General features: G+C 41.4%; 2 protein-coding genes across 7 annotated transcripts in view; both read left to right on the top strand.

Annotated features, from left to right (window-relative positions):
• The window catches only part of tesk2 (testis associated actin remodelling kinase 2), a 31,079-nt gene extending 25,703 nt beyond the window's left edge, over positions 1-5,376 (top strand). For all 3 annotated transcript variants that reach the window (XM_077558208.1, XM_077558207.1, XM_077558206.1), the window contains 8 exons: positions 164-310; positions 651-736; positions 904-988; positions 1,065-1,148; positions 1,352-1,438; positions 1,692-1,833; positions 2,921-3,475; positions 4,521-5,376. In XM_077558208.1, the coding sequence (XP_077414334.1) occupies positions 164-310; positions 651-736; positions 904-988; positions 1,065-1,148; positions 1,352-1,438; positions 1,692-1,833; positions 2,921-3,475; positions 4,521-4,777 (1,443 nt within the window). In that variant the 3' untranslated portion in view covers positions 4,778-5,376. The remainder of the gene's footprint in view (positions 1-163; positions 311-650; positions 737-903; positions 989-1,064; positions 1,149-1,351; positions 1,439-1,691; positions 1,834-2,920; positions 3,476-4,520) is intronic.
• A 539-nt stretch (positions 5,377-5,915) lies between these two features.
• LOC144044029 (uncharacterized) lies at positions 5,916-23,123 on the top strand. 4 transcript variants are annotated; one of them, XM_077558203.1, is made up of 13 exons: positions 5,916-5,934; positions 9,478-9,684; positions 9,753-9,855; positions 9,944-10,088; positions 12,690-12,772; positions 12,837-12,944; positions 13,025-13,306; positions 13,890-13,987; positions 15,221-15,292; positions 15,392-16,003; positions 16,071-16,228; positions 17,463-18,019; positions 19,242-23,123. In XM_077558203.1, the coding sequence occupies exons 2-13, from the start codon at positions 9,597-9,599 to the stop codon at positions 21,961-21,963; spliced, it is 5,028 nt and encodes a 1,675-aa protein (XP_077414329.1). In that variant the 5' UTR covers positions 5,916-5,934; positions 9,478-9,596; the 3' UTR covers positions 21,964-23,123. The 4 variants fall into 4 exon arrangements, with proteins under 4 accessions (XP_077414329.1, XP_077414327.1, XP_077414328.1 ...); XM_077558201.1 differs by lacking the exon at positions 5,916-5,934 and adding an exon at positions 8,539-8,749; XM_077558202.1 differs by lacking the exon at positions 5,916-5,934 and adding an exon at positions 8,539-8,790.
• The last annotated feature ends 15 nt before the right edge of the window (positions 23,124-23,138 follow it).

Genomic DNA, 23,138 nt, shown 5'->3' with positions numbered 1-23,138 from the left:
CAGAAATGTTAACTCCACAATGGCAGTTCCACGTTTCTGTATTTCAGCATTATCGCATTGGCTTCGCTTAAATTTTGAACATCAGGTTCAGTGTTTATTGATGACATACCGGTATGCATATCTTGTCATTGATCTTTCTTTGCTGTGCGTTTTGTGCTCGCAGTACATCAACGGGGGCAACCTTGAGCAGCTTCTGGACAGCAACAAGCACCTGAGCTGGCCCACCAGAGTGAAGCTGGCTAGCGACCTCGCCGGGGGTCTGGCCTACCTGCACGCCAAAGGCATCTTCCATCGAGACCTCACCTCCAAGGTGGGTTGGCCCAGTAACAGCGCATGATACAGGCTACTGTTGTGGTCCTTTTATATGTGTGACTCAATACTGCCACCTGCTGACTTGGCAACCGTCCAGATCAGTGATTCTGGGAGGTGATCACATTACACCAAATTTTCAGAATGTTCATTTGCTTTTTAAATTTTTTTTAATTTTTAATTTTTTTTTTATTCATTTGCTTGCTACAAACAATGTAGCGTTGTTCATGTATCTATGCCAGTGACATATAGTTACAGGAAGAGTTGACTTGACTAATATTTACCGTATTAGAAGTTTGGAGATCATAATGAGGGGATTTTGTTGGGTGGTCTCTCGCCAGAACTGCTTGATCAAATGCGATGACGGCGGCGGCTACACGGCGGTGGTGGGAGACTTCGGATTGGCCGAGAAGATCCCCGCCAATCTGTACGTGTTCCTCCTTCACTTGCGCAGTCGGTTCAAATGTTAGAAGCAGCTCTCAGTAGGACACAAAAAGCACATTCTTACCCGCCGTTGCATTGCTCAGTGGACAACAATAAGCCTGAAGCAACTCAAATCCAGTTTGTCATTCACTAATACGTGTTTCTGTGCAGCACGGAAGGAGCGAAGCTTTCAGTGGTGGGTTCTCCTTTCTGGATGGCGCCTGAGGTTCTGAGAGATGAACCTTACAACGAAAAGGTTGGTTTGCACGGACTGAGGAAGTAGCGGTCCAAGACACGTGGCGAGCTGGACCGAATGATTTTCTTTCTCTCAGGCTGACGTCTTCTCCTACGGCATCGTCTTGTGTGAGATCATCGCCAGGATCCAGGCTGACCCCGATTTTCTCCCACGGACAGAGGTGAATGTCAAAGTCGCTCAGTGGCGCCCCCTGGAAAGTCAGGGAAAAAATGTCTTGATAACCTTCAGATGTTCTTTTAAAGTTCCCAATGAAATGCCATCTTGAATATTCGCTGCCTGATTATCCCGACAAAAGAACAAGAATCCCCGTCATGTTCCTATTTGTTATAATCACACACTCTTTCCCTTTGTGTTCTTGAGCAGAACTTCGGCCTGGACTATCACACCTTCCAGCACATGGTTGGCGACTGTCCGCCCGACTTCCTTCAGCTGGCCTTCAACTGCTGCAACGTGAGTCCGACACCCTCTGACAGTTTGAATTTACGAAAAAAGACAGAAGCAGCAATCGGATTACGTCTCTAATCTGAAGACACCTCCCACCCCGATCTCCTGGGGGTCTTCTAACAAAAGCTGGATAAGTGACTACTTGTCTTTATAGATTATTTGTAAAAGTCACGAAAAGACTAAAGAAGATCATTTACAGGGATTTACTGATGAGCGTTTTCTGTCCATGAAGAGGTGGTGTTTTTTTGTCCTCTTCCAGATGGACCCCACGCTGAGACCCTCCTTCCCAGACATTGTGGGACACCTGAACGAGACATTGGCACGCCTCAAATTAGGCGACGAGGCTCACCAGTGCCCCCCAATGGCTGTAGAGGGCGATAAGAAGACACTGATGCCTAAAGGTTTGTCAGTTACACTTGACTTCTTTCATATTCACATTTTGCCGGAGATTTGCATATTTTTGGGGCTGGGCGATAGGGCCAAAAAATTAAATCTCGTTTGTTATTTTTTCCCTTCTTTTTTCCCCAGTCATTCAGGACAATTACGATTTTAATCTAATAAACCCAACAAACATTTATTTAAAGGTTTAATATATTAAAAAAAACGTTCAGACAACAATATTGTTTACTGATTCTAAATCAGCTTTAACATAAACTTACATTTAACATTACATCTGACAAGAACATTTGGATGTAATATATAAAAAAAAACTATATTATTGTAGACTCAAAAAATATCCAGGTAAAAATAAAATAAAATAAATAAACAGAATAGAACATAAAAGCAACAGTTTTTAATAATCCAAACAAAATTCGATTTCACAATTTAACAAATTCTCAACGATTAGATTTAAAATGTTGATTAATCGAATTAATTAGATTTATTGCCCACCTTACATATTTGCTGATTAAAAAAATATATATATATATTTTAAGTTTAAATTTTTTTTATGTCTCCCGGGTCTCCCTATTCTCCCCCCGTCCACTAGATGGCATAGTTGCATTTGTAAGACGTTGATGACTGCTCAGTGCATTTTTCTTTTCATATTAAGAGCCATCTAATCTTTAACATGGAGTAACTTGTGAAATTCTGCACATTTTTTAAAATGTAAAATACAACTTGACCCAAATATCCACAAATATATGCATTATTATTAAATTCATTACTGCTAAATTTTGACGTGGAAATGCTTGCTGCTTGTGACTGGAATTCCCCCAGTACAAGTTTCCAAGTAAAGGGCGGTCATTAACCATGCGTTTAAAAAAAATTGTGGCTTAAAGGAACTTTAAATGAACTCAAAATGAATGCACTAATTTTGACACTCAAAGTTGAAAGTAGTTTATACATCACACCAGATGTTCTTTGCTGTCATCTAATTTTTTGGCTCAGATAGATAAATCCTGTGTCTTCTTTTACGTGATCTCTGTAAAAACAGGACAATTGTTTTACCATTAAATAATGTTGAACTTGCTGTGTTTCCACTCAAAGGGGAGAAGATTCAGGGTTTGAAGCGACTCAACCCGCTGATTTTCCCCAACAACAAAATCCCACCCAAATCGCCACGTCCCCGCCGCAACATCTGGCTGAGTCGCAGCCAGTCGGACATCTTCTCATGCAAGGCGGCGAGGAAGGTGAACGTGCAAGACCCGTACTACGAGCCGCCGGCCTCGCGGCGGGCCCCCAAGGCGCGCAAGGTCAACCCGTTCACGGCGCGCGAGGACCTCTGCGGCGGCAACATCAAGTTCTACGACGTGCCCAGCAAGTCTGTGTTTTCACTGGTCTTCGACCTGCGCTCGCCACCGGGCAGCGCCTTCGCCAGCCGGCCGCACGCCTCGGCCACCGCCGCCCCGTCCGCGTCCTTCTACTGGCAGCAGCTGCCGGGACGACAGTGTCACTCCTTGCCCGTGTCGCCCCTACTGCCTCGCTCGGAATACTTGTACCGCCACCACGCCGGCGCTGGAACCGCTTCGGCCGTCATCAACAACAACAACAATGGCCCCGGCGTCCCCTGCAACTCACACCCGCTGGCCTCCACTGTGACATGTGAGTGATCAATGATAACAATTTTTTTACGGAAATAATTTTTCTGTATAAAATAATCCTACCGTACTATACTGTACAAGGATTCATAAACACACAAATTAACATTTTATAGACGCTTACTAGTGCCTATATGTTATAGAAAAATACCTACTTACATTCCAACATATTTAATGTCTAATGTTACAAATGTATGTCATTGAGTACCTTAGGAACCCTAAGTTGCTTGAAACTGTAACTCTTGCTTGTCTTGTCTTGAAAACCTCATTTGAAACCCTAACGCTAGTTTTGAAATCCCAATTCAGGCTTAAAACCCTCTCAGCTGAATTGTATTTGGGGTTGATTAGAGGTACTTTAAATTGTGGCTGGTGTGCATGTTCAAGACCACATGAACTGATTTGCTCCCAAAAACATATAAAAACGTTCTATTTTAAATATTGCCCAGCTCCCAAAGACGTATTTATACGTTGTTGTTGGGTTGTTGTTTTTTTATGCTAGAGCCAACAGAAGGCTTTGATGCAGCCTCTGACCTGAAGAGGTCGCTTAAAGCAATGGTAGTTGTTACAAAAAAAAACAGCTGGCCGGTGGCAGCAGAGTGTAAGAGATCAACCAGGGCCATGTTGCAAAAAGCTCTTTCCCCCACTGTTATGAACGGTTTTGTGAATAATGATGACATTTAGCTATATTCTAATGCTAATTACTGCAAAACGGAAACGGATAGAAAAATATTATATATATAATATAAATAATAAGATTTTTCCTGATGAAAGAAGAGACTCTAGTCTTTCTTTTGGTAGGTTCCATGTTTTTGTAGCAATAGAACACAATATTCTGTGGGCCTTGCAAAGTCTGTCAAAATCCAGTAAAACAGCCGGGAGCGAAGGGGGTTGCTTCAGTGAAAATGGCGGGAGTGAATGTGTTTGAAATGATTTCTTTTTTTTTTTTTTTAAATCACAAAAACTTGGCATTTGAACAGGGGTGTGTAGACCTTTTTTAACCCACTATTGTCATCTTAAAGATAACCAATTGCGTGTCTGCTTCCTCACAGCGTCCGCCTGCCGGTCCGAGGCGGTGCTGAGCGGCTGGGCCAGGAAGTACACGGTGGTGGAGATCCCGCCCTACAGAGGGCCGGAGGCAGAAGACGGGACAGACACCGGCGGCGAGGATGATGATGATGATGATGATGATGACGACGACGACGTGTTTGGCGAGAGCTGGTCTCCCAACGTCCCCCTTGGCGAGTCCATGGACTGCTCCAGCATGTTGGAGGACCAACACATGCATGTCATGCCACCTCGGGACTGAAGGGGGCGACGTGGACTAAATGCTAATATTGTTTATATTTATTGTTAATATTACAGGTTGACTTTGATTGTTTATCTCCGAGTCCACCCCCAATGAAAGATCATGTTTGTTTTCACACCCAAATGGATCTCTCCGGTAAAAGTGGACAACCCGCTGCTTTGATTCCCTCCAACTTCCGACAAATACGCTTTTGATGCATTATGGCTTTACTTAGATTTCCTTGGACGTCCTCGATGCTTCTGTCGGATTCAAAGTCGGCCTGATGCAGTTCCACTCGTTCACCAGCAGTCATGTTGTCTTGCTTTTTTAAAAATCTGCTCAAAGCAATTAAGAGATTATTTAGTTTGCCTCCGTAGGAACTAAAATGCACTATTTTGACATATTTTTCTATGCAAAAAATAATAATTTCACACTGTTGCGCAGAATCGAGGATGTGATATTTATATGTCAAAAAACAAAATACAAAAAACAAGTCTTACCTTTGTATATTTATGTAAAGCAAAAAAAATGTGCTGACTGATTTTTGCTTTGAAATAACAAAGCTTCTCCCGAGTTTCATTTCAGTTTCAATAAAAACTGACTAAAAAAAAAGACATGTTTGGAAGTAGTGCCAAGTGTTTTGATCAATCCGTAGAGGTGACTTGGAAATCCTTATCCAGGCTTTCCCTTCTTTTAAAACATTGACTAAGTGACCCACCCTTGAGCCACTAATTTAATCCCTAACCCAGGCTTGAACCCCTAACCTTGGCTTTCAACTTCTCAAATTACATTCACATATGACAGAATCAATGATGTGATATTTAAGTGGCAAAAACAAACTACAAAAAAGTCTCCAAGTCAAAAAGCAAAACTTTTTTTTTTTTTTTGAAATAACAAAGATTCTTCTTGAGTTCCCTTTCAGTGTCAATCAAACTCTGGCTGGGACCCGACTTGGACGTTGTGCAAGTGTCTCGAAATGTCCACGGAAGGAAAGCGGGCGCCATGAAGAAGAAGCAGCGACAGCCGAGTCTCTCGGCCAATCAGAAGAGTTCACAGCCGAGTCTCTCGGCCAATCAGAAGAGTTCACAGCCGAGGCGATGTTCAGGAAGTGAACAGAGGGGAAGTTTGGTGGTTTTCTTGCGTCACTTGCGCTTTGTGTGTGCAGATGCAGAGTGAAGGTAGGACAACAATTTTCTGTCACTTTTTACAACAACAAAACCAAATCTCCACTCTGTGGATGTTCTTACAACCCGGACTGAAGCGAGCAGGTGTGATATTACGGGGAGGACTTGATGGAAGGTTTGACTTGACTAACTTCAGCTTTTTAACACTTCCGCTGCGTCGACAGAGAGGCCTGCTGTCATCCGTGAGATTGTCGGAAGGCGGTCGGGGGGTTCACTCAGGTCAGGTACCTGGTCTTTGGTTTTGTCTGGTTTAAGGGACTCGGGTCCGAAAGACAACGATGGATTGGTATTGCTGACTTGAGTCGGACTGGCATGGGTGTGGCCTTTTTGCAAAAAATAAATCAAGTGCATCAGTTTAAAGTGTGTGGGGGGGGGGGGGGAAGTGGTGAACCGCAAATGCACCATGACAGGTCTTTGCAAACTTTTTAGGGCCAGGGACCACTCACAGAAGAGATGTTTTACAAAGACCACTTGCTAATCCTAACCCTACTTACAGTAAACTGACTTATTTTTGAGAGAGAAAAAATATATATTCATGTATTTGCTACTCCTGTTCTGTTCAATTATTTTCAAAAATATACCCCTAATGCATTGAATCTGTGTTGTTCAAGTACTATTGGTATGCAGGCTCCCTCTAGTGGTGTACAAAAGTATTGCATAACGTTAGCTTGGTTTAAAAACGTACATAGTACATTTTTTTAAAAAGTACAAATGTTTTCAAACATTTATTGAAGTACATGGCTCAGTGGTAGGGTGGTTGTCTCCCAACCCAGAGGTTGTGAGTTCCATCCCCGTCCATTGTAAGTTGTAACCAAGCCCTTGAGCAAGATACTGAACGGCCATTTGCTTCTGATGCAGTAGGTGAATGTGAAGTCGGTGTGAAACGCTTTTGAGTGCCTCAATATGTGGAAAAAGCAAGTGTAAGGCCATTTACAAGTTTTATTTTATTTGATTAAATGTACTTTTTAGGAATAAAATCTTGGGACATTTAGGCTGACTGTATTTTAATATAGATAATAAGGATGATACTTTGAGAGCTTTTATTATTTATTTGGCGCAATTTCGTCAATGACTAAAACGAAAATGAAAACAACACAGCAGGGTTATTATAATTATAGAATTTTAATTTTAGTTAATTTTTATTTCGTTTTGAGTTTTGTTTTTTAATTTAGTTTGTTTTAATCAATTTTTATTAGTCTTAGTTATTTAATAAATGCCGAGTTTTAGATTAGTTTTAGTTAGTTTCAGTATTAATTTTAGTTAAAAAAATGTTATTACTTGTGCGCAATAATTAAAAAAAACACCATGAGAGCGGCATCATCTGAAGGTGCTTTTCTATTGGCTGCTGCTAGATAACGTCACTTCTGTGTGACACACTTTCAAACATCCTTATTCCGGTTAATATCAAAATAAATCACATTCAAAATCATCCACAAAGGCCTCATGCATTAAATGAATTACCAAAGACTAAATCAAAGGACATATTTGCTATAATTATATTTAGTTGTAATTAGTTCGTTTTACCGGTAATTTTATTTCATAAACGAAATTGTTTTTGGAATTTTAGTTTTATTGTTAGTCTTAGTTAACTAAAATAACCATGCAACGCAGTGACGAAAATTCACACAATCCAATCAGAAGAAATGAAACGCGGGTGGGAGAAAAGAAACGCTCATTTCTTGTGCAGCTGTAAGATTCATCTCAAGCATTTATGCACTTCTTTTTTTTTTAATTTAGGTGAAAACTTAAGTTATATTATTGTCAGTTTAACATGTTTCATTGAAACAATAAAGACACAGTTGTATTAAATCTGTCTTGCGTATTAAACTACAGTTACAAAATACAATCAGATGACTAAATTATGACTAAAACTTTGAATTAATTTTAGTCAAAAGACTATAACTAAAACTCAATTAAAATGTCTTGTCAAAATCAACACTGATTTGGCGGTACATAAGTTGTAAAAAGTTTGAGAAGCACTTCGTCTAATGGATAAAACAATGCTCCCAAAGCTTATTTATTTAATTTTTTATTGCACAAAAGTTTAGGTTATATGTTTTTTTGTTTGTTTTTTTGTTTTTTTAAGTTGTACGAATAAAGTAAAAAAAAAAAAAGGACTATATTTTGAAAAAATATGTATATCACTGCAAAATGATCAGTTTCCCTGATTTTTTAGAAGTATATTTTGGGGGGGGAAGATGAATATTCTGTTTTATTTAATATTAGGGATGGACGAATACCGATACCAGAAATCGATATCGAGCAGATACCAGACCTTATTTCAAGGTATCTATACTCACGATGGCAGCCAATACCGTTTTACCTTCAGGACCAAGAAATTACAAATTGTAAGAATGGAAAATTTCCATTCATTTCATGCAATTTCAAGGCAAAATGCTGTATTAGGACATACAGTTTAGGTCATACTTTAAAAGTAACAGTCATTGTTTTTTTTAGGGAAATTTTAGGTATCATAAGCACTAGTGTATCGGTGACTACCCAAGAGTAAATAAAATAACATGAATGTGAAGAAATTAACTGATTTTATTAAGCGTAATTGAGATGAAAGCCATACACACACACAGTGTAGTACATTTGTGTGTTGATATGGGCTTTTAGGGGTGTGGCTTAGTGAGTGACATCATGAGCCTGGAGTCAGTTTATGATGCGGTTTGTTTAGTTACCATCTCCTCTGTGCCTGTTGTGTTTTATTTTGCATTTGGGCATTTGTGTGGTTAAATAAATGGCTGACTGCTGCTCTCCTTTTTTATTTTTTTATTTTTTTGCTCGAATTGTGGCGTACCTTCTTGTAAGTCAATCTTGGCTCGCAACACAAAGAAAGAACATCGAGCAAGTGACCACTTGTTTCCTAAAAAATTATTGTATCGTAAGACCATTTAACTCATTCACTGCCATTGACGGCTATAAACGTCAAAAATTCATTTGAACTATTTCTATTAGATTAACATTTTTTTCCACTTTTGTTAATAAGAGTATGAAAACCTAGAATTGTTTTATTGTACATTTAGAACAGATATGAAATTTGTGATTGGTCGCAAGTTAACTAGTGAAGTCATGCGATTAATTACGATTAAAAACTTTACTCGCCTGACACCCGCAATTTTTTATATTTTCTTTTGTATATATATATATATATATAAAAGATCTATACAAATCAAAATTTCATTTGAACTATTTCTATTAGTTTAACATTTTTCCCCACTTTTGTTAACAAGAGTATGAAAACCTAGAATTTTTTAATTGTACATTTAGAACCGATATAAAATTTGTGATTAATCGTGAGTTAACTAGTGAAGTCATGCGATTAATTAAAATTAAAAATTGTAATCGCCTCTTACACCTAATTTTTATTAATCTTTTTTTTTAATAAATTTATTTATGGCAGTGAAAGAGTTAAAGTGAACGGAAAATTTTCTGCCAAAATGATGATGAAATCAATTTTGCAAGAAACTCTACTTCATAGAGACTATTTGCTTTAGCGGGCGTGCCTTTCATGCTCCTTATTTGTACTTCTAGACCCGAGTAGATCAAAACCACAATGTCCCTGCTCTGAAGACAAGGCCTCAATTCGCTTGAGTGTCCCGTCGTAACCGGCCCAACAAAACGGGGCTGGACTGGCGGACAGTTGAGAAGCCATGAGGAGAGTCCGCAGAAAAGGGGCCACCAAAGACAAGGTGTTTGGTTGTGATCTTCTCGAGCACCTCAACGCCACCGGCCAGGACGGTACGATGCGGGTCCTGGAACACAAAACACTCTGAACTGGCAACTTTTATGGAGGTTTTCCTCTGCAGTCCCTCAGGTGTTGCGGTGCTGCAGCCAGTTTGTGGAGGAACATGGCGTGGTGGACGGAATCTACAGGTTGTCCGGCGTTTCATCCAACATCCAGAAGCTCAGGTGAGTCGTTCTCACCCACCCCCCCAACACCCCCCCGCCCATGCCTGTGAACACACCCTGCAATTGTGACCCTTCTCATCAAAAACAGGAGCGAGTTCGAGAGCGAGGGGATCCCGGACCTCAGCAAGGAAGTGTACCTGCAGGACATCCACTGCGTCAGCTCCCTGTGCAAAGCGTACTTCCGGGAGCTGCCCAACCCGCTGCTCACGTACCAACTTTATGACAAGTTTGCCGTTGAGTAGCATCCCACACTCTACACCACAAATTCCCAACCTTAACCCTTGAGAACCCAAGAATCCTTTTCTTCTTTGGAAAATTATGAATTATACATTAAATGACTGCTATAAGTTCACTGAACACCAAAATATATGTTTTTTCAATTTTAACCCTTTTTTTTTAACTAGCTCAGAGTTGCTAATTTAGCAAAATATATATATATAAAACATACTCCTAGGCATTCTGCAACATGATATGAAATAGATTGACAAAAAAAACAACAATTTTACCATCTGATGGTTTGCTGACAAGATGGTTTTGTTTGGATTGATTTCCAGCTCAACAAAACAGCATGTTGCCAGCCATCTTGTCACCACCACTCTGGCTCGTGTAAGTGCAATATTCATCCACTAGATGGCCCCATGCAGGGGTCAGAAGTGGCACTCTGGACTTTTGAAGTTAAATTTGTAAAAAAAAGGTCTTTGTTATTTGAGTAGCAGAATTTATAGGGGCCAAATTTGACCCCGTGGGTTCTCCAGGGTTAAGTTGGAAAAATCCAAATGGCTCCAGAAGAGCATTTGACAGGTCAACATCCTAAAACTCTACACCTTCAGACCAATCAATCCTTTTAGTCATTTATCACCTGCAAAATTACAGTAATGCCACCTCTAACGCAGGGGTTACGTTAGAGACCGCCGCCATAGTAAGTGAAATTCCGCGATATTGAAACAACCTAGTGAAATAGGTAAAAAAATACAGTATCTTACAAAAGTGAGTACACCCATCACATTTCTGCAGATACAGTGAAACCTCGGAGTAAAAAATGCTGATAATGAGTTTGAACTCATTATCGGAGTTCGAACAACCAAGAAAAGCAAGCTAAGCCGAAAGTACCTTGAAAACGGGTAAACGAGTGAAGCCGAGCAATACCAAATGCTCACGTTGCGGCAGTTGAGAGAGTTAGATCGTGAATACTACCTCAAGGGCTCCATACTCGCGAGTGCATTTGGATTTTTCCACGACAATTTTCTTCGCCATGGGCCCAAAAAAAGGCAACAGTGCCAGCGGCAGCAAATAAAAACATACAGTGCTACGAACCACAGAGGAATTAGGAAGGAGATTATCACGCCGTTGTAACTACCGTGACTACTTCTGTAAATATTGGCACAAGGACCCCCCTTAGCTGTTCAACAATGTGCCTGACGTTAAACAACGCACCCATAGACCGCTTAGTAGTCTTAACAATATGCCCAATGTAAAATACACAAACTCAACACTGAACTAAAGCTAGCATTAACATAGCATTTATCATCCACTGATGCCATCACACCACAACAGGTAAGGTAAGGTATTTTTTTATTGTTTAAATACTGTACTGTACTGTAAATGCAAAAACAAAAACATAAATAGAAATTAAATTAAGAATTTTCTGTTTTTGGAGCTTGGAAACGGATTAATTGCATTTACATTATTTCCTATGGGAAAGAATGTTTCGGAGGTTGAACACTTCGCAGGAACGAATTATGTTCAAACTACGAGGTACCACTGTATTTAATTCTAACAATGAAAATTAAATTTGTCAGTTTACAGCTTATCAAAAAGTGGAAATGTATTCTCAAAATACTGCCACTCACTTTTGTTGCCATGGCCTTAGCTATTCATGGCTGTATTTTTAGTTATTTTACAGGACCAATAATTGTTCACTGTTAGCTGAACACCGACTGCCTACTTTTCTTTGTGTCAAAGTGTCATCTCTAATGCAGTCCTATTAAAAGATTAAATCTCACAAGGCATTTTTTTACAGCATTTATGGTACTTAATTTTTTAAAAGTATTCAAACACACAAATAATGCAAATACATTTAAACACGTAATTTATTGAGAGTTCATCAGCAATGGACAAACAAAAATTTTGTACCAATCCATCAGTGTTTACACTAGTGCTGTAAACAATTCAGTTTTCCCCCCATACTTTATTTATAATATGACAATATACATCAATAATCATACCTAGATATATTTGTTATAAAATAAATCTATTAATGTTGCTTTGTGTAGCGTTTAAGAGCAAGATCACAAAAGATACTCACTACTGCATTGTAAAACCAGACTGCGTGTGCAGAGGACGTTCCTGCTCTTCTTCTGCTTTTAAATTCACACTTCAGGGTAAATTGTGTGACACCATCTAGTGGTCAAGAATAGAGTTACACCCAGAATTCCTGCTCTTCTTCTGCTTTTAAATTGACACTTCAAAGTAAGTTGTGTAACATCATCTAGTGGTTAAGAGTAGAATTACAACCAGAACAGACGAGATCCACAACAACATAAAAGCTATTAGTAGTTACCTGTACAAAAAAATCACAAAATAGCAAAATAATAAACACAAAAAAATGGACCATGAACCTGGAACCCGCAATTGACTCGACATGATAAATGGGAGTTTCTGTGACAAATGCTGCCAAACTTGCAATTTGGGTCAGATACAGATTGAAGTAAAAAAAAAAAAAAAAGCCACGAGTGACAAGAAAGGATACAACAACCACAAAAATTCTGATAATGTCTTTCCATCCACGCAGCCAGTAGGAACACTTCTTCGAACATTTCTTGTACCTGCTGCAGGAGGCTGTGGCCGTCCAGCTGGAGGAGGCGCGACTGGTGAAAATCCGAGACGTCCTGAAGGAACTTCCGCCGCCGCATTACAGGTTTGTTTCGACACATACCGCTCGTACCGACTGCCCCTGAACGTCTTTGCCTGACTCCCTTCAGAACTCTGGAGTTTCTGATGTGCCACCTCGTCAAAATGGCCTCGTACTCGCCAGAGACCAGCATGCACGCCAGGAACTTGGCCATCGTCTGGGCGCCCAATCTGCTCCGGTGCGGACGCCGCGCTTCTTCGTCTTCATCCCTACGCGGACGCTTGGAATTTAAATCATCTGTTAAATGTGTTCTTTAAGGTCAAAGGACATCGAGGCGTCGGGTTTCAATGGCACCGCCGCCTTCATGGAGGTCAGGGTGCAGTCCATTGTAGTGGAGTTCATCCTCACGCACGTCCCTCAGCTGTTTCCCTCAGACGTCACGCACACCAGGAGGAAGTCCCTCCCCTCCCCGACGTCCGTCTCCGGCCAGGAGGAACCCTTCTTCAAGACTCCGCCTTCGGCAAACTTTGGACACATCAGTCCAGGGGATGGTCCAATTCCGATAAGACCTTACCACGCCATTATTGAAGGCACTGATAAGTGAGTAGACTTTAACCCTGGAGAACCCACGGGGTCAAATTTGGCCCCTATAAATTCTGCTACTCAAATAGCAAAGACCTTTTTTTTTTTTACAAATTTAACTTCAAAAGTCCAGAGTGCCACTTCTGACCCCTGCATGGGGCCATCTAGTGGATGAATATTGCACTTACATGAGCCAGAGTGGTGGTGAAAAGATGGCTAAAATGCAACAAATAAAACAAAAAAATTATATTGTTCAATGTAGCTGTGTATTTGATTGATTATTTTCTTAAATTCTAAATAGTTTACTGACAGTTTTTGTTGTTCAGATTTTTCGAAATGATACCCCTAAATCACAAAGGGTCAAATTTCGCCCTAATCCTAAATTAGGGAATAAATTGAAAAAAACATTGAAAAAACATATATTTTTGTGTTCAGTGAACTTATAGCAGTCATTTAATGTATAATTCATAATTTTCCAAAGAAGAAAAGGGTTCTTTGGTTCTCCAGGGTTAAAAATGTTTTCTCATAGTTGCTTGAGAACTGCTCAGACATCCAGTGAGCTTTTGGTCTTTGGGTTCTTCTGACATTTTGTTCACCTCAGGAGGAAGGGCTCATTCAAAGGAAGGAAGTGGATGTCTATTTTCAATATCGGCAGTCGCTTCCACGATCCGAGAAGGCGGCATAAACTTTCGGCTAAAGGTATGCTCAGTAGAACCACCGACGCACTTACTTCAGTTTCGACTTTTGGGTCGAAAGCAGGATACACAAATACCAACAATCCGGTCAAATGTATGTGCGTGGTCACGTAGTCCGTGATTGCGTTTTGAATTAGAGCACAAATCAATTAGGATGGTCGCCATAATCAAAAGAACAAGGAGAAAAGTTTACAACCGTAAGACACCACACAAGCTAACAGTTAGCCTATCTTATTCTAGTTCTTCTTCTACTACTTTTTCTTCTTTGAAAATGACAAATGTTATTTTGAGTGCATCCTGAGGGCCGCAAAAAAAATGGAAGGTGGGCCGCAAATGGCCCCCGGCCCATAGTTTGAACACCACTGTGTTAGTGGAAGCGGCAAGCAAACATTACTGAATTAAAGAAAATAAATTCATTAGGGGTGGGAATCTTTGAATGTCTCATGATTCGATTCCGATTTGTGGGTGTGCAATTCGATTCTGAATCGATTTTCGATTCTGAATCGATTTTCGATTCAAAACGATTTGTTTGACAATGATTTTTGCTTCAATTTATAGATGTTCAAGGAATCGTAATTAATCCAGTCTGACTCGCTAATGCTAATTAGTGCGCTACGCGGGGCACTTTTATCACTCAAAAGAACGGCTCCACACTGCAAAGAAAAAAAAAAAACTTTTATTGGAATACCTTGATTGTGACTTTTTCCTTCTACTCTCTAATGTGGCTACAACTTACCAGTGTATCAGACCGCTTGGAACCACACTGCCCCTAAGTGGCCAAAACGGGTACAACATGAACAGTGCTCCCAATAAAGGCACACACAAACAAAGGGAAGACAGATAAAATAATTTAAATAAAATAGATTTTGGGACATTTAAAATAGATTCTGAATCGTACTAAATGAGAATCACGATTCTTATGAGAATCGATTTTTTGGCACACCCCTAAAATTCATCACTTGTTTGATTTAACTTGCCCGGAATGCAATGCAATTAATTGATAGTGGCACACTCAAAGAACTGCTCTTGGGGAGGCACCCATTAATCGCATTGCTGAATAGACCAAACGTAATGATAATTCTTGTTTCTGGGATTTCAAAAATGTTTTTACGAGCAGAAGAGATCATGTGATCACGGTTTGTCTACCCTGCTTTACTAATCCTAATAGACTTATGGATCAATGGACAAATGGATCTTATGTCAACGTTCTAATTAATGCTTTATTTTTTGTGTATAGAAAAGGACAGACCGGCGTTGCGTCCAGCTCGAAGCATGGACTCCCTCAGCATTCAGTCATATTCAAATGAAGGTGCTCCTCTTTTCACCATCATCATCATCACGATTATCACCTTACTGAGAGATTCAGAAACCTCAAATTGTGGATCTGTCATTGTTGCTTTTATTCCAGATTCTATACGTCCTCTGCAGACGTCTCGCTCCGCCAAAATGTCCGGCTTGGAACTTGCAGCGTCGCCAAGCCCGTTAGGCGGAAGCGAATATGCCGTGACCTACCGCAGGGGGACGGGACTTGTGAGCGGGGGTACTCAGGGCATCTACACGGCCCTTGACCCCGAAGGCTTGGGAGGTACGGACGGCGACTCCGTCCAATCCAGATCGCCGGGGCTTTCCACCAAGGCGGGTCGGAGAGCGGCCATGCACATCACCGGGCCCACCTTGGTCACGGTGCCGCTGCACATCGCTTCCAACTTGGCCAAGGGCCTTCTGCAGGGAGGCGGGAGTGGTCGGGTGGTCCACCGTGGCAGCGATAAAGATGGGGGGGATAAGGAGGGAGGCAATCATGTGGAGAGGAAGGACAGTAAAAGAATGGAAATGAAAGTTGAAGGAGTTAGGGACGCTAAAGAAGAGACGAAAGAGGTGACACACAGGAAGGAAATCATCCTGGATGAAGATGCAAATACGGTAGTTGACAAGGAGGAAGAAGACAAGAACAAGGAATCGGTTAGGGAAGAATGTCGATCGGAGCCGGAGGCAAAAGAAACATCTGCGGATGCCTACCAAGGTAATGTCCAAATAGCGTATGATGACGCAAGCTAGCTCGACCCCTAATTCAAACATTTCAATTGCAGAAATGCAAGGAGGACCATCAGCCAAATGCGAGGACAACAATCTGTTTGACTCTTCGGGTGTCCTCAACTCCACCGAGGATGACGACCAAGAACTGTCGGGTTACGTTCAAGACAACTTTGAATTCCTGGATCACATGGACTGCAGCGTCTCCTGTCAGGTATTTGTTGTTTTTTATGGTACGAGTGCGGTTCAGATCACGTTTAAAGTAACATTTCCTGAAGATATTTATTGTGTAACTTCCTTGAAGACTTGTGTCTTAACACTAAATGGTTTAGTTGGACTAGACTTTAGCTAAAAGACCAAGGTCTTGTTTAAGACTTGGACCAAAACACAATGTGTATTTCCTGTTTGGCACTGGGGCTGAATGACCAAATCCTAAACGATTTAGGTTTACCTTTGACCAAAATAAAAGACACAGGTCTTCCTAAAACTTGGATGAAAGACCAAAGTCTTGCTAAAGACTTGTATCAAGAAACATACTGTAGGTCTCACTTGAGACTTAGACAGAAATACCAAAGCTGTGTTTGAGACTAGGACCAAAAAACAATGATCTTGCTTAAAACTTATACAAAAAGAGTTTGAGACTTGAACACTTAAAGACCGAGGTCAATATTTGTCTAAACGAATAGGATTAAAAGAACAAAGTTTTGCAGACGACTTGGACACTAAGACTGAAGTTTTATTGAACTCTTAGATCAAAAGACCAATGTCTTGCCAAAGACTTGGACAGTCAGACAGAGGTTGCCTTGTTCAAGATTTGCACTGACAAAGGTTTTGCTTGAAGACTTGGAAAGTAAGACCTTGACTTTGTTTGAGTCTTGGACCTGCAGATGACCTTTTGGCCAACATAATTGGACCAAAAGACCAAGGTCTTGCCAAAGACTTTGACAGTCAGACATAGGCTGCCTTGTTCAAGATTTGCACTGACAAAGGTTTTGCTTGAAGACTTGGAAAATAAGACCTAGAATTTGTCAAATGACCTATGCTTCACTTAAAGATCTCGGTCAATATTTGTCTAAACGAATAGGATTAAAAGAACAAAAGTTCTGCAGAGGACTTGGAAACGAAGACTGCAGTTTTACTGAACTCTTAGATCAAAAGACCAAGGTCTTGTTTGAGACTTAGACAGTCAGACATAGGTTGCCTTGTTCAAGATTTGCATGGAAAAAGGTTTTGCTTGAAGACTTAGAAAGGAAGACCTAGACTTTGTGTGAGTCTTGGACCTGCAGATGACCAACATAATTGGACCAAAAGACCAAGGTTTTGCCAAAGACTTAAACTGGCTAAATTTGATCTGAACCATGACTGGTCAGCAAACAGTCCAGGGTGTCTCTCGTCTGGAATATATTATAAGTTCCCAAAATGTCAGCTAGTTGAAACTTACTTTTCAGATTCCTCTCCACTTCCTGCAAGACTGCGCCTCCCAAGTGAACGAATTCTCCGTTGAACCCCCCGGACATTCGGAGGACGAGTACGAACTCATGGAGCAACCGTCTCATCACGCCACAGCGCCCGACATCCGGTTAAGCATAAGCTCCGAGACCAGCATCCAAAGCCAGCCGAGGCTCCAGCGACCGCTCAGCGTCGACTCCAATGAGCGGCACGCAAAATCCCTCAGCTTGCCTCACATGACTTCGCCCGAGTGCGAACCGGGGGACTGTTACTATGACGACGAAGACGAAGACGACGACTCAGCAGATGACACACCTCACTGCTATAGTAGTGACGAAGACGGCAGCTTGTTCGCTAAGAGCCTCCCTGCGGACTTTTTTCTAAGCAACATGTGTGATCTGGAACCGGAGAACTTGCCGGGGGAACCGTCATGTGACGCAACGGAATTCGAACCTGAAAACTCCTCCGGTAAACAAAATCAGAGCCAGGACGACGTGGACGGACTAGAAGAGACGATACCACAAATCGACCACCAGGAGGAGGACGGCAATCAAAGGTGAAAAGGATTTGGCTTAAAAAAATTGCTTTTGAGATATAAAAAAAACTTTATGATCCTTACTAAAATGACTTAGTGATCTAAAAGGGCGTTCAGTAGACAAATGAAAACAACTAACTCCAGATGATCTAAATCAGGGGTGTCAAACATGCAGCCTAGGGGCCACAACCCGACCATCAGCGGGTCCAATCTGGCCCGTGAGGACAGGACACAAATGGCAGTTTTTCACTAAAACTATCAACTATTGTTGCTAATTGTGTCCACTGGAGGGCGCACTAACGACCACTTAAAATGACATTCTGAAATTTGACTGTTAGGCAAAAACTTTTGTGAAGAAATTTCAGATTACTCTGCAATAAGATAATATGAATAATTTCAGAATGTACATGTAATTATTTTCACCAAAAACAAAACTGAAGTATTTTGACATGTCGTAAAGCTCACTTGAAATTTGGGTGCAAGTGCAGGCCCCTGAATTAAAATGAGTTTGACACCTCTGATATAAATCCATGCCACTCATATTGGTTAAAGTGGGTTACACTTTTTTTTTAAGGCACTTAAAGGATTTTTGAAATGTAAGCGATCTAACACATGACAAGAAAAAAAATCTATGTGCTTCTGGTGTGGTGTGCTTGAGGTGACTAACATGACAAATGAAGTCTCCTCCCCAAGTCAGATGTCTGGTAGTACCAAGACTGACCTGTGAGAGGCAGCCTGGTGCCACAAGCAATGCAGGCTGCCAGAAAAATAAGTAGAAGAAAGATGAATACAGTAATATAGGTGGAAATGAAAGACACTAAGCTAAAAGTTAGCTTGTTTCGTAACTACCTTGTGGTTGTAAACACTTCTCCTTATCAGCTTTATATGGCTTGTGGTGGATGACTTGTGAGGTACATTACACTAAGAATCAGTTTCTCCTTTACTTGTGATTGGTAACAGCGCCAGCGCATCAGCTAGCGAGCAATTGTTGGCCCTGACCATTTTCCAAGATGATCAGGGCGAAAAAAATCCAAAATCACTGTTAACACCCAATTACCCTATATACACCCATGATGAACTTTTAGAATCAACCTCTAATCTGGCATTTTCTCATTTTGATTGCAAGAGATGGTAAATGCTCAATCTTGGCCCAATGGTCTGGAAAATTTCTACACACTACTTGTTTTTGAGTTTATCTGTAAAGTGAGAAGAAACTTAACCCTTAACTGATTTATTTGTGCAGAAATGAAGACCTAAGAATCCAGAAAGTTGGTCCAGAACTTCTCCCCTTAGAAATGCCATCACATGATTGTGTGGACTTGCAAGAGCACACGGATGAATCAAGTGTGAAGACCAATGATGATGTAGAAGTTGACAAGATAAGACAGGAAGATGGAGAAGGAGTCCATCACTTTTCTGTCTCTGAGTGTGCTAAGAAAGAAACGTCCCCGGTAGAGGAGTTTTGTGATGTTTCTGAAGACCCTACAGAAGAGTTCAGGGAGGACCAGGATGGTGGAGATGAGAGTAAACTGACCGAGGATGTGAAACCCGAAACTAAAATGAGTATGCCGGAAGATCTCTCAACAGAAGATGTTGAGGTACCAAGATCGGGAAAGACACAGAAGGGAAGCTTGGAAACGGAGGACGCCTTTGCAAAAATCTGGGACGATCTTGAGGAGGTTGTTTGCGAACTGATAGAAGATGAGGAAAGAAAGACGATGGAGGTCAGAGATAGCAGAGAGGCCAACGAGATAGAGACAACTGCAGGAAAGAATCTAGAGGAAACAGACATCCATTTACCAGAGAGATGTGACCGAGAAGGAGCGGTTCTGGGAAAGTTGGTGCCCAAAGAAGACGAAGCAATCCTGGAGGAAGTGACAGTGATGCTAAATCGTGGCGCACCCCTGAAAGAGGTCATATCTGATGAGTCTGGACAAGGGATGGATTTTAAGGACCAAGGGCCTGAAAGGTCTGAACAAGAAGGAGAGGTTACGGAATTGTTGGTATTCAATGAAGGCAAACCCATCCGTGAGAAAGTGACAATGACACCAAGTCTTACAGATAAACCCCTGAAAGAGGTCTGTTCTGACGTTCGGGACTCTGGAGAATGTGGGAGGTTTGAGAATCAAGGATCAGAGAGGAGTAAACAAGAAGATACCGTTACGGAAAAGTTGTTGCCCAAAGAAGACGCTTGCATTTGCGAAGAAGGGACAGTGACACCAACTCCTAGGGATAACCCCCTGAGAGAGGTCATGTCTGACATTCTGGAGTCCAGAGAAGATGTGAGGTTTGAGGAGCATGAACCAGATGGATGTGAACAAGAAAGAGATCTTACAGAATTGTTTGTACCCAATGAAGGTAAACCGATCTTGGAGAAAGTGACAGTGACACCAAATCTTAGATATACACCCCTGAAAGAGGTCAGATGTGATGTTCTGGAGTCTGGAGAATGCTGTAGGTTTGAGAAGCAAGAACCAGAGAGGTCAAAACAAGAGGATACCGTTATGAAGAAGTTGTTGTCCAAAGAAGAAAAACCCATTTGTGAGGAAGTGACAGTGACACCAACTCCTAGGGATAAACCCCCGAAAGAGGTCATGTCTGACATTCTAGAGTCCGGAGAAGATGTTGAGGAGCATGGACAAGAGAGGTTTGAGCAAGAAAGAGAGATTACAGAATTGTTTGTACCCAATAAAGGCAAACCTATCTTGCAGAAAGTGACAGAGACACCAAGTCTTAGAGATACACCCCTAAAAGAGGTCAGATGTAACGTTCCAGAGTCCAGAGACGATGCTCGGTTTGAGGAACGAGGACCAGTAAAGTCTAAACAAGAGGGTATCGTTGTAAAAAAGTTGTGCCCCAAAGAAGAAAACTCCATTTGTGAGGAAGGGACAGTGACACCAAGTCTTAGAGAAAGCGCCCTGAAAGAGGTCAGGTCTGAGATTCCAGAGTGCAGAGACGGCGCGAGATTTGAGGCGCGAGGACTAGAGAGGCGTGAACATGAAACCGAAACTACGGAAAAGTTGGTTTCCAAAGAAGACAAACCCATTTGCGAGGAAAAGACAGGAAGTCTTGGAGATACACCCCTGAAAGAGGTCAGGTCTGACGTTCCAGAGTCCAAACACGGTGTACAGTTTGAGGAACGAGGACCAGTAAAGACTAAACAAGAGGATATCGTTATGAAGAAGTTGTTCCCCAAAGAAGAAAACCCCATTTGTGAGGAAGGGACAGTGACACCAAGTCTTAGAGAAAGACCCCTGAAAGAGGTCAGGTCTGAGATTTCAGATTGCAGAGACGACGCGAGATTTGAGGCGCGAGAACTAGAGAGGCGTGAACATGAAAGCGCAACTACGGAAAAGTTGGTTTCCAAAGAAGACAAACACATTTACGAGGAAGTAACAGGAAGTCTTGGAGATACACCCCTGAAAGAGGTCAGGTCTGACGTTCCAGAGTCCAAACACGGTGTACGGTTCGAGGAACGAGGACCAGAGAGGTGTGAACACGAAGGCTTGGTTATAAAAAAGGTTTTGCCCAAAGAAAACAAACCCATTTATGAGGAAGTGACAGTGACACCAAGTCTTAGATCTGACCTCTTTCAGGGGTGTATCTCTGACGTTCCAGAGTCCAGAGGCAGTATGAGGTTCGAGGAGCGAGGAGTAGGAAGGAAGCTGATCGTCTCGAAACTGCCCAAAGTTTACCAAGTGAAAGCAGTGCCAGTGGTGCCACCCAAGCCCCAACACTGCAAGGTAGCTGCCCGGAACCTGCGTCAACAACAACAACAACAGCAGCAGCAGCAGCAGCGAGAGAGGAGGGACGCCGACACGCCTGATGATGTCACCTGCGGCAGGGACACGTCCCAGAGCAGCCCTGTCAGCATGTGCTTCGACGAGGCCGTTGCCATAGCCACCATGAGGCGAGAAAAGGAGCGCGAATGTGAGCGGGAACGGCAACGGGATTGGGTGGCGTGAAGTCCAGTGACGGTCCGAAGGTGCACGAGTCACAAAAAGTTAGCGATATTGGACTACTGCGTGAAATTTAAAGATCAACCAAGATTGTAAAATGACCTTTTCCAAGTGAACTTACTTTGACTTTCTAAACTGGCCAGTGTTTTAGCACTTTTTGCGCAATTTGCAAGGACAAGGACCTGAATGGTAAAATTCACAACAGGTATTTGATTAATGAAAATTTCCAAGGGCCTCCAGAAGAACAGTCGGGTGTGTGCATTCAGAAGTTTTGAGAAGGGGAAATCAAATTCACATCGGTGATCATCGAAGGTATTTAGATAATATTTGTATTTTAAAGTATTTGGACATTTCATTAAGCAAAGTACCTTCAGATATCTTTTTTTTTTTTTTTCTCGTTTTGTTGTCTTGGCTACAAATTGTGCATGCTTCCGTCTGCTATCAATCCATGTACAGTTTTTTTTTTTAAGGAAACAAATATGAATTAAACCTGTCTTCTATTACTTGTATACTTTAAAAAATATGTATTTGTGTCTGCTTTACTTATTTAAAAATAATAATGGTGTCACTTACTACCTGCCATTCTATTTATTTTTTGTTTGGTAATTTACAGTCTGACATTCATTTTAAAAAGTGTCTATCGCTGTCTGCAATAATTTAAAATGTTTTAAAAATCTTTTAAGGTTTCCCTTACTGTTTATCACATAGTCGGAAGCGCAAGTACTGAGGCCCACACGTCGCAAACCGGAACCGGAAACAGGGCTGATGTGTGAAAACTCGGCAGTCGGAAGTCCCGCCTCCTCCGTGGCATGTACCCCATTAAACATCCAGAACCTCAATCTCGCAGTCTGTCAACAGACGCAATTCAATGGAGCGCCCTGGTAACGGGTAACTCAAATGGCGCTGCGACATCATTTCCTGTCTGTAGCTGATAATGATTTCACCCAACATGGTTCCCCTTATGTTAATTGTTGGTTCTTATTACACCCAAACACTCTAACTTGGTCTACCATGATTTTATTCTTATTTAAGGGGCAGTTACCATCTTCCTTTTTAAAATTTCTAAAAAATAAATAAAAGGTGAAAGCGTTAAGATTTCTGTTTCTGTACAAATTAATTATAGTTGAAAACCCTTCTCTGCACGTTAAATAAAAAAAAATTGAAAAATATTCTGGATCAAT

The sequence above is a fragment of the Vanacampus margaritifer genome, chromosome 2 (genome assembly GCF_051991255.1).
Source record: "Vanacampus margaritifer isolate UIUO_Vmar chromosome 2, RoL_Vmar_1.0, whole genome shotgun sequence".
NCBI classification, from domain to species: Eukaryota; Metazoa; Chordata; class Actinopteri; order Syngnathiformes; family Syngnathidae; genus Vanacampus; species Vanacampus margaritifer.
This window is presented reverse-complemented; position numbering and strand designations above follow the sequence as displayed.

What these genes read in the sequence shown, in the direction of transcription:
- LOC144044029 (XM_077558203.1), top strand. Translation starts at nt 9,597, where the DNA reads ATGAGGAGAGTCCGCAGAAAAGGGGCCACCAAAGACAAGGTGTTTGGT. An exon ending in AACTTTATGACAAGTTTGCC is followed by an intron (nt 10,089 to 12,689) that starts GTTGAGTAGCAT and finishes TACCTGCTGCAG; the next exon opens with GAGGCTGTGGCCGTCCAGCT. An exon ending in ATCTGCGGATGCCTACCAAG is followed by an intron (nt 16,004 to 16,070) that starts GTAATGTCCAAA and finishes TTTCAATTGCAG; the next exon opens with AAATGCAAGGAGGACCATCA.